At 43.9% G+C, this 15,809-nt stretch overlaps 1 protein-coding gene across 14 annotated transcripts in view; it reads right to left on the bottom strand.

Moving 5' to 3' along the window:
• The window catches only part of fbrsl1 (fibrosin-like 1), a 1,047,407-nt gene that overhangs the window by 848,780 nt on the left and 182,818 nt on the right, over positions 1 to 15,809 (bottom strand). For 12 of the 14 annotated variants that reach the window (XM_068054637.1, XM_068054624.1, XM_068054627.1 and 9 more), the window contains exon 2: positions 157 to 225. The exons of the other annotated variants lie outside the window; for them this stretch is intronic. In XM_068054637.1, coding sequence (XP_067910738.1) covers positions 157 to 225 — 69 coding nt within the window. The remainder of the gene's footprint in view (positions 1 to 156; positions 226 to 15,809) is intronic. 14 annotated transcript variants of the gene reach the window in all.

The following is a 15,809-nucleotide window of genomic DNA, read 5'->3' as shown; positions in this document are numbered from 1 at the left end:
ATCCAGTTATTTTGTTTTAATAAACTTTCAGAAATAATTTCTGGAAAGCCCAGTATAATCCACACATCTGACATCAAGAACTTCCCAAAAGTCCAGTGATAATAACCAGCTGTATTTTACGACAATTGTTGAAATGGCAACAGATATTTGACTCACGGTTTCGACTGTAAATTGAAACACATCTAAAGGATGTAAATGATTGGGGAGGTCACTGTGCTTTTCTTCCTGAAAAGGTAAAATAGTGAAGTTCTTACAAAATCAATTGCAAAGCAATAGGCAGATTGCATACAACAATTATTTTTAAGCATCCATTATCGTACATAAGTGTTATAATCCATTTAATTTTTAATAAAGCAAGTTGCAATCTCTGATAATGTGCCATTGGTAGCATCTATTAATACAGGAGCATGCAATCTGCTCTGGAGATATAGTACAATACGGCCATTTTTTTAACCACATGGTAAGTTTTACAATACTTGAAAATTCTGCCGTTTTTTAAAATTTTAGCTAAAACTGAAAACTAAAGAGAATATTCTGCTGTCAACTATACACAGCCTATACATATCTTCCATATGCATCTCCAGTTGTTTTTGCAGCTGTAAAGATGACAAAACTGTCAGTGTTCACTGTCATTACTCTGTGAAACCGACAGCTACTTATGGCATCTGCACATGCACTGTTATACGCGGAATCCAGAAGTTGCTCTTCTACAGGGTGTGCTTTTAAAGTCCATGCAATTTCCAAATCAATTTTTTTTTAAATCACTGGTTTGACATGAACTTGTACTTTCTATCCGATTAGTCTCGCTGTAAAAACCCTTGCAAAAGTAACACCTTGTTGAATGAGGTGTAATTAGGTTTTTGATTGGCATACAAAGTCATAATTATTGAACAACCTCTTTCACCCTGCAACACTTTTTTTCAAATCTGTGAAATATCAAATTTCTCCATTCCATACCAAAAACTCCACGGATTTTTAAAATAATAATTTTAACATTTATGATATTTCAGTTCCTACATTTGATGTATGCCGCAATCTTTATTATGATGAATGAATGCTTACTTTCTGGTTTGCTGTCTATGAATATTCCGTCATGTGATTGGCTGCTTAGCCTCCTAGCCTGTTTGATGTCATCATTTTTGATATCCGATAGCTGGCACCAGAATGAAATTACTGTCAGGAAAGGTAAAATTCTTGCCACAGAGATCACTGGAACTTTGTGGGCAGCTTCTCTCAAAGTCAGTGGTGAGTGCCATCACTTCAAAACTCAGGCGTAGTACTCCCTATTTTAGGCTTATATCAGTTTGCATCTTCGTGAAATGGGCAGTCAATGTAAAGATTTGAAAATCCATCTGGTAATGGTCTGATGTTTCCAATTATACTGATGGAGAATGGCAAACTGCAAGGAAACTAAATAGTTACTAGACTGTCTGGAGATCTTCGTTTAAATCAAGGCCAGACTTATAAGAGAGACAACCTTAAGGATCTTAACTGAAACTAAGGCCTTAATATTAACCCCATGACAGGAGAGAAAGGCCACCATTGTTTTTAAAGCAACATGCTGTGTGTGTCCTGATCAGGCTCCCACAGTGCAGCTGAGAGCCTACCTTCAACAGTTGCCATCCAGGTTTTCCAGGAAGGGATCAGGTAAGTCAACAGAAAAAAGGAAGCTGGAGCTGTAGATTCAATAACTTAAGTGCACTCCTTGTGGGTCAGGAGGAGCAGCATTGCTTCCCGGCACCTCTTGCAAGCCTTGGGCCTTTTCTTTGCCAATCATGGCCATTCACACCCGCCACAACCTTTCCCCCTAAACTTCCCAGCCCTGATCTCTCGCTCGCTCGCTCCCCCTCCCCAGCCCCCACTGCCAGAGATTACCCCTCCCTCTTCCCCAAAGCGCCAATCTCTCGCTCCCTTCAAAATGCCGGGGACCATCTCCAAGAGGCCAGAGCTGAGTCTGCCGACTGCTGTTTTTTTCCACCTAGCAGCCTATCAATCTGGCCAGTTACCAGGTTGGAAAAAGAAGAAAAAATGCATTCTTGCTGTTAAATTCAACTGGACCATCTAGACCCTCACTTCACCAGGTTTCCCCCGTGCTTTGGGTTCCCCTCACCCTCGCCAGTAAATATTGCAAGGGCGGCACAGTGGCGCAGTGGTTCGCACCGCAGCCTCACAGCTCCAGCGACCCGGGTTCAATTCTGGATACTGCCTGTGTGGAGTTTGCAAGTTCTCCTTGTGTCTGCGTGGGTTTCCTTTCCTCCCACAGCCAAAAGACTTGCAGGTTGATAGGTAAATTGGCCATTATAAATTGCCCCTAGTATAGGTAGGTGGTAGGGGAATATAGGGACCGGTGTGGATGTGGTAGCAATATGGGATTAGTGTAGGATTAGTATAAATGGGTGGTTAATGGTCGGCACAGACTCGGTGGGCCGAAGGGCCTGTTTCAGTGCTGTATCTCTAAATCTAAATCAAGAGTTCCCAGCACAAAATTCCCCAAATTCTACACTAGTTGACATGAAATTGCTAACAGTACAAATATTTACAATAGTATTTGAAACAGTCCAATTTCACAAACTGATAAAAAGTGAGGTGTAAGCTACATGATTGAGAAAGCAAGTCATTCTTCTTTATGACAACTTTTTTTTAAATGTTTTTAAAATTCACTCCTGCAAGAAATAGGAGCAGGCCATTCAGCCTTTCAAACCTGCTCTGCCATTCAATACAATTATGCCTGATCTTCTACCTCAATTTCACCTTCCCACACCATCCCCAAATCCTTTAATTCGCTGAGTAGCCAAAAATCTAATGATCCCTGGCTTGAATATACTCAACCATTGTGCATCCACAGACCTCTAGGGTAGAGGATGCCAAAGATCCACAATCCTTTGAGTGAAGAAATTTCTCATTTCTCAGTCCTAAATGGACGATCCCTTATTCTGAAACTGTCCCCCCATGTTCTGGATTCCTCAGCCAGGGGAAACATCCTCCCAGCATCTACTCTATCAAGCCCATTAAAAATGCTATATGTTTCATTGCATTCACCTCTCATTCTTCTAAATTCTATGGAATATAGGCCTTGTCTACTCAACCCCTCCTCATCCCAGGAATCAGTCTACTGAACCTTTGCTGCACTTCCCCCAAGGCAAGCATATACTTCCTTAGTTAAGGAGACTAAAATTGTTCATAGTACTCCAAGTGTGGTCTCACCAAGGCCCTATACAATTGTAATTAGAATTCTTTAATCTTATACCCAATCCCTTTGTAATAAATACTATTTGCTTTCCTAATTCCTTGCTGCACCTGCATGTTAACTTTCTATTCATGTACAAGGACACCCAGGACCCTCTGAATAACAACATTTCCCAGGCTCTCATCATTTAAAAATATTTTGCTTTTCTATTCTTCCCTACTAAAATGGATAACTTCACACTTCCCCACGGTATATTCCATCTACCATGTTCTTGCCCACACACTAAACCAGTTTATAACCCTTTGCCGCCGCTTTGCACCCTCCTCACTAGTTACTTTCCCATCTAGCTTTGTAGCATCAGCAAACTTGAATATATTACACTCAGTCCCCTCACTTAAGTCATTGATGTAGATTACAACCAGCAGAGACCCAAGCACTGATCCTTGTGGTACCATGCTAATTACAGCCTTCCAACCCATCAACTCCTCGATGTAGCACTTTTCCACCAGCACTGACTATTACCAGGTACCTTGCCCAAGTAGAAATTAAATCAGGCCTGGACAGTGAGACTGAGCAAGCTATTCAAATATGAGAACATCACTGGCAAGACAAATTTTATCCTCACCCAATGTCCACGTACATTCGTTGGTGGATAGAAAACAGGAGCAGAAATGCTTACCGGCTTTGCCGGTACTATCCACATCCTGAGAAAAAAAATAAAAAACACTGGTCACAAGAGTTTTGTTATTTTTTAATTTGAAAGCTTGGAGTTGTGTATGTTTTGAAAACTGAGAATAAGGATTTTCTGTGAACACTGAATGCTGAAACTTGGTGTTTGAACTGAGTGGGACAGACAACAAGACACCTGTTCTAAACAACAGCAAAGGAAATGACAGGTCACATGACTCCGAAGAAGGGTCACTGACCCGAAACGTTAACTCTGCTTCTCTTTTCACAGATGCTGCCAGACCTGCTGAGTGGTTCCAGCATTTCTTGTTTTTATTTCAGATTTCCAGCATCCGCAGTATTTTGCTTTTACTTGATTATTAAAGTTTGTTTCACTTTTGGCTTTGTCCAAGACCAGTGCTGGACAGGCAGGAGGCACAAAAACTGGCTGGGACTTGTGTTTCTGCAAACCAGAAAAAAAACCTCTCCCTTCAAAAGGAGGCTTGCCTCTCCTGTAAAAAGAAATTCTACATTTGAGGTGGAGGCTGTGGTCTGCCTGGAGAGAGAAAAGGCCCCAGGAGAGGAAAAGACCCAGGAAAAGAGTTCCTGCTCTCTGTGGAGAAAGGGTCCTTTGCTGAGAGAAAGCCCTACATTTTTAAAGGTAGCAGATTCCTATTGCCTCCAGTCTCTGAAAAATCTCTGCCTCAGGAGTGATTCCTGTGCCTCTTATATTTTGAGAGATGCTGAAAGCTCAAGAGAGCTTCTATTGTTAAGACTGCTATTTCAAAACCCAAGTAGACCTGTTGCTACACCCTTTGCTGAAATATCTGTGTGATGCCTGCTGAAGACGAAGTGCCGTGAACGCCTACCCATCACAGCCTGTCCATCAACCTTGCCTGGAGAGACTTCGAGTGACATCCGACTATTCGACTCTGGGACACTTCACCGACCCAGAAATATCCTACCAGAACATGACAACCTGATAATTTTATTATTACTAAGAAACAGTTATACTCCAAAACATCCATTTAACATCTGTTAATCGTTTTTTTTTTAATGTATGTGTGTGTGCATGAGGTTTAGGAAGAAAGAAGTTTGAAAAGAATCCTTTCACACAAAGTTATCTCATTATTGTTTAAGATATAGTTTATTAATAAATAGAATTTTGTTGTTGTTTGAAGAAACCTGGTTTGGTGTACTTTATTCTGGGGGACAAATAGAGTGTTTAATTTGAACAAAGAACAAAGAAAAAAGAAGAAAATTACAGCACAGGAACAGGCCCTTTGGCCCTCCAAGCCTATGCCGATCCAAATCCTCTATCCAAACCTGTCGCCTATTTTCTAAGGGTCTGTATCTCTTTACTTCCTGCCCATTCATGTATCTGTCTAAATACATCTTAAAAGACGCTATCGTGCCCGCGTCTACCACCTCCGCTGGCAAAGCGTTCCATGCACCCACCACCCTCTGCGTAAAGAAATTTCCACACATATCCCCCCTAAACTTTTCCCCTTTCACTTTGAACTCGTGTCCCCTTGTAATTGAATCCCCCACTCTGGGAAAAAGCTTCTTGCTATCCACTCTGTCTATACCTCTCATGATTTTGTACACCTCAATCAGGTCCCCCCTCAACCTCCGTCTTTCTAATGAAAATAATCCTAATCTACTCAACCTCTCTTCATAGCTAGCGCCCTCCATACCAGGCAACATCCTGGTGAATCTCCTCTGCACCCTCTCCAAAGCATCCACATCCTTTTGGTAATGTGGCAACCAGAGGGCGGCACAGTGGCGCAGTGGTTAGCACCGCAGCCTCACAGCTCCAGGGACCCGGGTTCGATTCCGGGTACTGCCTGTGTGGAGTTTGCAAGTTCTCTCTGTGTCTGCGTGGGTTTTCTCCGGATGCTCCGGTTTCCTCCCACAAGCCAAAAGACTTGCAGGTTGACAGGTAAATTGGCCATTATAAATTGTCACTAGTATAAGTAGGTGGTAGGGAAATACAGGGACAGGTGGGGATGTTTGGTAGGAATATGGGATTAGTGTAGGATTAGTATAAATGGGTGGTTGATGTTCGGCACAGACTCGGTGGGCCGAAGGGCCTGTTTCAGTGCTGTATCTCTAATCTAAATCTAATCAGAACTGCACACAGTATTCCAAATGTGGCCGAACCAAAGTCTTATACAACTGTAACATGACCTGCCAACTCTTGTACTCAATACCCCGTCCGATGAAGGAAAGCATGCCGTATGCCTTCTTGACCACTCTATTTACCTGCGTTGCCACCTTCAGGGAACAATGGACCTGAACACCCAAATCTCTCTGTACATCAATTTTCCCCAGGACTTTTCCATTTACTGTATAGTTCACTCTTGAATTGGATCTTCCAAAATGCATCACCTCGCATTTGCCCTGATTGAACTCCATCTGCCATTTCTCTGCCCAACTCTCCAATCTATCTATATTCTGCTGTATTCTCTGACAGTCCCCTTCATTATCTGCAACTTCACCAATCTTAGTGTCGTCTGCAAACTTGCTAATCAGACCACCTATACTTTCCTCCAAATCATTTATGTATATCACAAACAACAGTGGTCCCAGCACGGATCCCTGTGGAACACCACTGGTCACACGTCTCCATTTTGAGAAACTCCCTTCCACTGCTACTCTCTGTCTCCTGTTGCCCAGCCAGTTCTTTATCCATCTAGCTAGTACACCTTGGACCCCATGCGCCTTCACTTTTTCCATCAGCCTACCATGGGGAACCTTATCAAACGCCTTACTGAAGTCCATGTATATGACATCTACAGCCCTTACAACTCTCCAATCTATCTATATTCTGCTGTATTCTCTGACAGTCCCCTTCACTATCTGCCTTACTGAAGTCCATGTATATGACATCTACAGCCCTTACAACTCTCCAATCTATCTATATTCTGCTGTATTCTCTGACAGTCCCCTTCACTATCTGCCTTACTGAAGTCCATGTATATGACATCTACAGCCCTTCCCTCATCAATCAACTTTGTCACCTCCTCAAAGAATTCTATTAAGTTGGTCAGAAATGACCTTCCCTGCACAAAACCATGTTGCCTATCACTGATAAGCCCATTTTCTTCCAGATGGGAATAGATCCTATCCCTCAGTATCTTCTCCAGCAGCTTCCCTACCACTGACGTCAGGCTCACCGGTCTATAATTACCTGGATTATCCCTGCTACCCTTCTTAAACAAGGGGACAACATTAGCAATTCTCCAGTCCTCCGGGACCTCACCCGTGTTTAAGGATGTTGCAAAGATATCTGTTAAGGCCCCAACTATTTCCTCTCTCGCTTCCCACAGTAACCTGGGATAGATTCCATCCGGACCTGGGGACTTGTCCACCTTAATGCCTTTTAGAATACCCAACACTTTCTCCCTCCTTATGCCGACTTGACCTAGAGTAATCAAACATCTGTCCCTAACCTCAACATCCGTCATTTGGCTAGTTTCTGGTAGGTTGGAAACTTCACTAATGTGCTATGACCTGTGGAGTAGTGAGGCTGAATTAACAGTGCATTCCTCCCACCTTGGTCGTAACACACTACATTGGGCTCCTTATTAATAAGTTACAAACTTTTATTACATTTACCAAAAACATCTTGCATTTGCTACTATAATTGGAGCAAATTAACAACTTCTCAAGTGTCCCAGACTTGGAAACCTACCTGCAGGTGAGCTGTCAGTCAATTTCAAACTATGTGGAATCCAGCCAAGGTAACATGTGCAACAATGGAAGACTGCCAATTTCTTGTTGGTTGGAAAAAGTCACTTTTACCCCAATTCCTTCCACACAAACTACACAATGAGCTACCATAAAATTTATACTTAAAGCAACAACTGTGCAAAAATGAACCTATGCAAGTGCTAGCACACTGCTCCTGTAAATACAAAAAGTTTTTTTCTAAAAAAAGGCTACATCAGGATTAAGTTCGACAAAAGTGAACATGCCCAAGTAAATGCTCGGAGGAAGAAAAGAATCGTAAAGGTGTGGGAGTTGATTTTGGAAGGCTCTTCTGGCTTTAATATGCGGGTGTACCTACACCACACAGACTGCAGCGGTTCAAGGCAGCGGCTCCTCAAGGGCAACTAGGGATGGGCAATAAATGCTGTTTCTTTTTTTATTCGTTCATGGGATGTGGACGTCGCTGGCTAGGCCAGCATTTATTGCCTATCCCTTGAGGTGCTGGTCATAGTCAGAGATACAGCACTGAAACAGGCCCTTCGGTCCACCGAGTCTGTGCCGACCATCAACCACCCATTTACACTAATCCTACATTAATCCCATATTCCCTACCACGTCCCCACAATTCTCCTACCACCTACCTATACTAGGGGCAATTCACAATGGCCAATTTACCTATCAACCTGCAAGTCTTTGGCTGTGGGAGGAAACCGGAGCACCCGGCGGAAATCCACGCAGTCACAGGGAGAACTTGCAAACTCCGCACAGGCAGTACCCAGAATTGAACCCGGGTCGCTGGAGCTGTGAGGCTGCAGTGCCAACCACTGCGCCACTGTGCTGTCCTGTGGTGGTGAGCTGCTTTCTTGAATCGCTGCAGTCCTTGGGGTGTAGGTACACAAACAGTGCTGTTACGAAGGGAGTTCCAGGATTTTGACCCAGCGACAGTGAAGGAACAGCGATATCCTTCCAAGTCAGGATGGTGTGTGGCTTGGAGGGGAACTTGCAAATGGTGGTGTTCCCATGCATCTGCTGCCAATGTCCTTCCAGGTGGTAGAGGTCGCAGGTTTGGAAGGTGCTGTCAAAGGAGTCTTGGTAAGTTGCTGCAGTGCATCTTGTAGATGGAACATACTGCTGTCATTGTGCGTCGGTGGTGAAGGGAGTGAACGTTGAAGGTGGTGGATGGGTTGCCAATCAAGCAGGCTGCTTTGTCCTGAATGGTGTCGAGCTTCTCGAGTGTTGTTGCAGCTGCACTCATCCAGGCAAGTGGAAAGTATTCTATCACACTCCTGACTTGTGCTTTGTAGATGATGGATAGGCATTGGGGAGTCAGGTGGTGAGTTACTCACTGCAGAATTCCCAGCCTCTGACCTGCTCTTGTATCTACAGCATTTATATGGCTACTCCAGTTCTGTTTTTGGTCAATGGTAACTCCAGGCTGTTGATAGTGGGGGATTCAGCAACGGTAACATCATTTGAACATCTAGGTGAAGGCTGAAAGGAAACCCTAGACCTCTTTCTCACCTGGTCATAATGCAGGATAAATGGGGCATTTTCAGGTTAGCAAAGTGTAACTAGGGAAGTGCCACAGGGATCAGTGCTGGGGCCTCAACTATTTATGATCTGTGTTAATGACCTGGATGAAGAGACCGAGTGTATTGCAACCAAATTTGTGGACAATACAAAAATAGGTAGGAAAGCAAGTTGTGACGAGGATACAAAGAGTCTGCAAAGGGATATAGATAGGTTAAGCGAGTGAGCAAAAATTTAGCAGATGGAGTATAATGTAGGATAATCTGACGTTGTCCACTGGCAGGAAGAATAGAAAAGCAGAATATTATTTAAATGGAGAATGCAGAATGCTGCGGCACAAAGGGATCTGGGTGTCCTTGTACGTGAATCACAAAAAGTCAGCAAGTAATTAGGAAGGCAAATGGAATGTTGGAATTTATTGCAAGGGAGGTGGAGTATAAAAGTAGGCAAGTCTTGCTATAATTGTACAGGGCATTGTTGAGACCGTATCTCGAGTACTGTATGCAGTTTTGATCACCTTACTTAAGGTTCATTAGGCTGATTCCTGAGATGATGGAGTTGTCTTATAAGGAAAAGTTGAGCAGCTTGGGCCTATACTCACAGGAGTTTAGAAGAATGAGGGGTGATCTTATTGAAACATATAAAGATCGAGGGGGCTTGACAAGGTAGATGCTGAAAGGATGTTTCCCCTCATAGGGGAAATCTAGAACGCGAGAGCACAGTTTCAAAATAAGAGGTCTCTCATTTAAGACTGAGATGAGGAGGAATTTCTTGTCTCAGAGGGTCGTTAATCTTTGGAATTCTCTTCCCCAGAGAGCAGTCAAGACTGGGTTATTGAATATATTCAAGTCTGCATTAAACAGATTTACAAGGGAGTCAAGGGTTATGGGGGGGCAGGCAGAAGAGTGGAGTTAAGGTCACAATCAGATCAGTCATGATCTTATTGAATGGCGGAGCAGGCTTGAGGGACCAAATGGCTACTCTTGCTCCTATTTCTTACGAAAGATTTCACATAAATTGGTGTAAGATGTTAGTACTAGGAAGTGAATCTGTAATCATTTCACTCTGAAATCTAATTATCCAAATAGTACTGATCATGATTTTAACAGCCTGTCAAAGCCACATTTAACCAGGGAGTCGAAACCCAGCTACAAGCCACCGAGCTAAAATAAAAGCAAAATACTGTAGATGCTGAAATAAAAACAAGAAATGCTGGAAATACTTAGCAGGTCTGGCAGCATCTGTGGAGCGAGAAGCAGAGTTAACATTTCAGGTCAGTGACCCTTCATCAGAACTGATGGGTTCTGATGAAGGGTCACTGACCTGAAACATTAACTCTGCTTCTCTCTCCACAGATGCTGCCAGACCTGCTGAGTAAAGGGCTGCTCGGGTCTGGAAAAAAAAACCCGACCCGACAGAACCACATCGGACCCGAGCCCCACCCAGCCCGAATGCTTCCATTTTTTCCAAGCCCGACCTGACCATAGCGCACTCACTGTACTTACCACTTTTGGAGGGAATGGTAGGAAGCTATAGCATGAGCGCGATGACATCATAGAGACACTCACTCGCTCACTGCGCAGACTCAGTGTCTGTGGAGTCCAGATGCACGTTTCCCTCCTTGATGTCCTGGACTCCCAGCTCAGGCATGCTTTTAAAATTTTGACATTTACTTGCTCAACTTCCCTTTTCCTCCCAGCAGAGCATAAGGTAGTACTGTGTGTGCCCGGTCCGACCTGAGCCCGAAAGCCAGACCCGGAAGAACGACCCGACCCAGACACGTCGTCGGGTCCCGTTGGGTTCGGGTTGAGTAGCAGGCCTTTACTGCTGAGTATTTCCAGCATTTCTTTTTTTTATTTAAGCCACTGAGCCAGACTGAAGTACGATAGCACTCACCAACAGTGGTAGAGACAGTTCACAACCTTCATCCACATGGTTTACTTGGAGCTTTATCTGTTACATTGTTCTAATTTTGTCGAACTCTATTTTTTTTTTACAAAGCACATGGCCTTGCTGTCATTCTTGCCAAGTCACACGCACTCTACTCTGAGGTAAAGCTATACAGGCAGCTGTAATTCTTCCTTAGGTGTAGAGTATCTGCTGTAAATTCCAGCTGCATGGTGTCAGAAGTTACTCTAATAGGTTTTGTGGTTTTTTTTCTTGACTCCTCTCTATTACTAATTTTCACAAAGTGTTCCATCAGCAAGAACAGTGGGCAATCACGTTGTGACTGTAATGAAAAAGTTAATTAAAAATCAATGGGCAGCATCCAATTCTTCAGAAATAACCGTTATTTATTGTTTTTCAGGAAAATCTCACCTCATATCCAATAACTTTCATTGCCTCCTCACAACTTGAGAAAGTACTTAGCCTGCACACATCTGATTGCTTAAATTCGCAGCAGCTACGGAGACTATGCTAAGTATCTTTGGCTTGAAAACCACAGCTGCTAGAATATTTAATGTTCAAGTTACAATGCTGAAGCTGGTATATTAATGCACCCTTAAGATCATAATAGAGGGCTCTGACTGCAAACAGTACCATAATTTCGATGGCAAATCGCCCAGATGAGATCTGAACGCGTCAATAAAGATCAATCAGCACTGACATCTGCAAGATTACTAGTGTTTGTACCAGACAACCTGGAATTACCAAATTTGCATGATACATCCCTTAACTAAAATCCTATGGGATCTGATGAACAATGTTGTTGCAGCAGGCAAGAATGCCCTCCTAATGGGCAACTGCACCCTGGACATCACCAAAAAAAAAATCCTACATCATACCATCACAGACCAGCCCAATATGTTCCTTTCGAGACATTGCATAAGTCACCCAAAATGCACCTCTTGAAAGCTGGCCTGTACAAAATGAAACTAAAAGGAACCCAATTATTGTACCACCCATGGCTCAGTTAGTTTATCCAGTTTATAGCTGAGCTGTAGAGTCGAAAATGATTACGTGTTGATCCCCAGTGTCTGCTGAATTAGCAGATTTTAATTAGGGAGTTACAAATAGCCTCCATGCCCTATTGCATTACGGGGATGATAATCAGGTAGGTTCCCATTACTGATTCAGTGTAATCCTGATGAAAGTCCAAGGATGTAGACATTGAATGACAAGATCAAGGCCAGATGAACAGTGAAGGTTGTCTCAGGTTACAACAGGATATAGGTTAACTAGGAAAGTGGGCAAGGGAGTGGCAAATGGAATTTCATGCAGACAAGTGTGAAGTGATGCATTTTGGGGTTAAACCAGGACAGGACATATACAGTGAATGGCAGGGCCCTAGGGAGTGTTCTTGAGCAGAGAGACCTTGGGGTGCAAATACATAGTTCCCTGAAAGTAGCAACACAGGTAGACAGGGTGGTGAAGAAGGTGTTTGGCATGCTTGCCTTCATCGGCTGAGGCATTGAGTACAAGAGTTAGAACGTCATGTTACAGTTGTACATAATGTAGGTTAGGCTGCATTTGAAGTACTGTGTGCAGTTCTGGTCGCCGCACTACAGGAAAGATGCGATTAAGCTAGAGAAGGTGCAGAAAAGATTCCCAAGGATGTTGCCTGGTTTGGAGGGCTTGAGTTATAAAAAGACATTGGATAGGCTGGGTCTGTTTTCCCTGGAGCGAAGGAGGCTGAGAGGGGACATGATAGGGGTGTCCCTATAAAATTATGAGACATATAGATAGAGTCTGTTTCCCACTGTAGGGGTGACTAAAACTAGATTTAAGGTGAGAGGGAGGAGGTTTAAAGGTGATCAAAGGGGGAAATTTTTCACACAAAGAATAGTGGGTTTCTGGAATGAGCTGCCTGAGGTGGTGGTGGAGGCAGAAACAGTCGCAACATTTAAGAGGCATCTGGACAGGTACTTGAATGAGCAAGGCATAGAGGGATATGGAATTAATGCAGGCAGGTGGGATTAGTATAGATAGGCATTATGGTTGGCATGGACGCGGTGGGCCGAAGGGCCTGTTTCTATGCTGTACGACTCTATGACTCAATGAGATGTGAGGACCCAGTAGTCAAACAGCCAACTCATGAGGAATAAGAGCCACTTTGGAAAAGTGCCTGCAGAACTATAGAAGTGAGTTCCTTCAGGAGATATGGGGAGAAAATTAGCCAACAATATAAAGGTATAAAACCTCAAAGATTATGCAAAACAGGTTTACAATCCTCCCTTACATTTAGATAAACACCAAGTTTGGACACTGCCCATTAACGGTGATAATATCTGATCAATTTTACTTTGGCTGCAGCATAAACTGTTCCCCTGTCCAAAGATAATGCATGCTGGAAACTGATTGCTGGAGTGGGGGAAGGGACAGTTGAAATGAGAGGGGGAAAGAAGTGGGTATTGACTTTTAAGTTCATGTAGTGTTATTTCCAATACTTGACATGTATTGTAAACAGGAAAATCTCTTCAGTTGCTGCTAACTGATGCATATTATGGTTTCTCAATACCACAGAAATATCTCAAAACCACAAGATTTAAGCCAATCTGTCAAGTAGAGGGAGTGCACATTCCTGCATGATCAACATTACAGGGCTCTTTATTTTTAACTCTTTCCTTTCAGCACAGAACTTTTAAAAGGAAATGGCCTTACATTCTTTCAAAATTATACATCCTGTTTAACTGGGATCTGTCAAAGACTTAAAAAAAGCAAAGTTCTCCTTAAAGCTCATTGAGGTTATGTGCAGAATAGCTAGCCAATACTAGCTAGATAGGTCCCATGTTCAACAGTCTTAGGCAGTCACTTGCAATGGAGAATGACTTGCTTCAACTCCAATTCAACGAGTTCGGAAATGGCTGATAAGTCCAATGCATAATCTGCAGACTCTGCCATATGAGGGGCAGGTGGTGCTTGAAGGGTCAGGCAGATGAGTAGTTTGGAGGTTTTCCACTCCCTCAGATGCCTTGACTTAGCCTCCACAAGTTCCCGACGAAGTCCCTCTAGGCGTACGATGCCTTCCCAAATGAACTTTCTCCATCTAGGACGGTCCTAAGCCAGTTTACTGCCATGAGTCGACGGGGATTATGATCTCTTCAAGGATGCTTTGAGGACATCTCTAAAGCGTGCCTGCTGTCCTCCTGGGAGCCTCCTATCATAACCAAGTTCTGAGTAGTCCTTCAGCTCTCTGGTATCAGGCTTGTGAACAACATGTCCTGCCCAACGGAGCTGGTTTTGAGTGATTAGCACCCTGATGCTGGGCAGGTTGGCTTGGGAGAGGACGCTGCCATCTCTCTTGCCACTGTTTTGGAGGATCTTGCAGAGTCACCTCTGGTGGTACTGCTCCAGTGCTTTGAGGTGCCTGCTGTAGGTTGACAAAGTCCAGAGCATATAGGAGCACAGGGATCACTGCTGCCCGATAAATCATGATCTTAGTCTCAGGTTGGAGATCCTGATCCTCAAATACTCTCTTCCTCAGTCAGCTGAAGGCTGAGCTGGCACTTTGCAGGCACTGATGAACCTTGTCATCTATGTCTGCCTTCACCAAGAGGCAGCTCCCAAGTTCTGGAAAATGGTTCACATTTTCCAGGATCACACCACTGATCTTGATTGATGTGGGAGGGGTGGAGGGAGGTGTTGTTCTGTGGGAGCTGGTTGAAAGAGGACCTTTATTTTCCAAGTGTTTAATGGAAGACCCATTTTCTCTTATGCTTCAGAGAACGAGTCAACACTGAACTGGAGCTCAGTTTCGGAGCACACACAGACACGTCATCTGCATAAAGGAGCTTGACGACTGAGGTTGGAGTGATTTTGGTTTTGGATTGAAGGTGGCACAGGTTGAACAGTTTCCCATCTGTTCTGTAGATTGACTCCACAACTGTGGGTAGCTTGCTGTAGGCGAGGTGTAGCATTGCAGCAAGGAAAATGGAGAAGAGAGTCCATGCAATGGCACAGCCTTGCTTGACTGAAGTAGGGTCTGTGGTGGTTCCATTGGTGGGGATCACCGCAAGTACCTGCAAAGAGGTCCTTGGCTTCTCCACCAAGAAGCACGCGACTGGTTTGATGAGAACGACCAAGAATTAAAGGACCTAATCGAGCATTAAGTGCAAAGCCTTTACAGATTGGAAACCACACTACACAGCCAAGGTAAAGCAGCAATTCTACAGTGCAGCATAAAATCCGGGATATAAAACACAAATGGTGGGTAGAAACAGCGCAAGATTCAGCAACTTAACTTGCAGACACCAACATACGCAGTTTCTTCAGCACTATCAAGGCGATCTATGGCCCAAGTACTCAAGGGCCCAACCCAGGTGAACCAAGCATGGGGGAGAACTTATCAAGGACAGGGAAGCAGTCAGTGCTCACTGGAGGGAACATTTTGAAGAACTCCTCAACCAAGACTCTGTCTTCAACTTGAATGTCCTCAACTCCATCCCTCAACAGGCCCTCTGGCTCAGTCTCAGTGCTGCCCCTGTCCAGAGCGCGATTAAAAAAGCCATTCAACAGCTGCTCAACACTGACCTCAGTTAGGCAGCAGGAAATACAATATAGTTGGCTTCTCTGTCGTTGGGTAACAATCTAGAGTTCCCTGCTCCTGTGTGCTAATCCCACTGGAAGTGCATATCATCTGAGGGCTGTGTCGAGCTTGGCTGCAATGCTCCTTCCTGAGCTCTGCAATCAAATAGCCTGCCAACGCTCACCAAAGCTTACATGAACAGTTGTCACCCAAGCAAGGTACAAGAGCATGCTTAGTGCCAATGCA

Source organism: Heterodontus francisci, chromosome 23, assembly GCF_036365525.1.
Source record: "Heterodontus francisci isolate sHetFra1 chromosome 23, sHetFra1.hap1, whole genome shotgun sequence".
NCBI classification, from domain to species: Eukaryota; Metazoa; Chordata; class Chondrichthyes; order Heterodontiformes; family Heterodontidae; genus Heterodontus; species Heterodontus francisci.
This window is presented reverse-complemented; position numbering and strand designations above follow the sequence as displayed.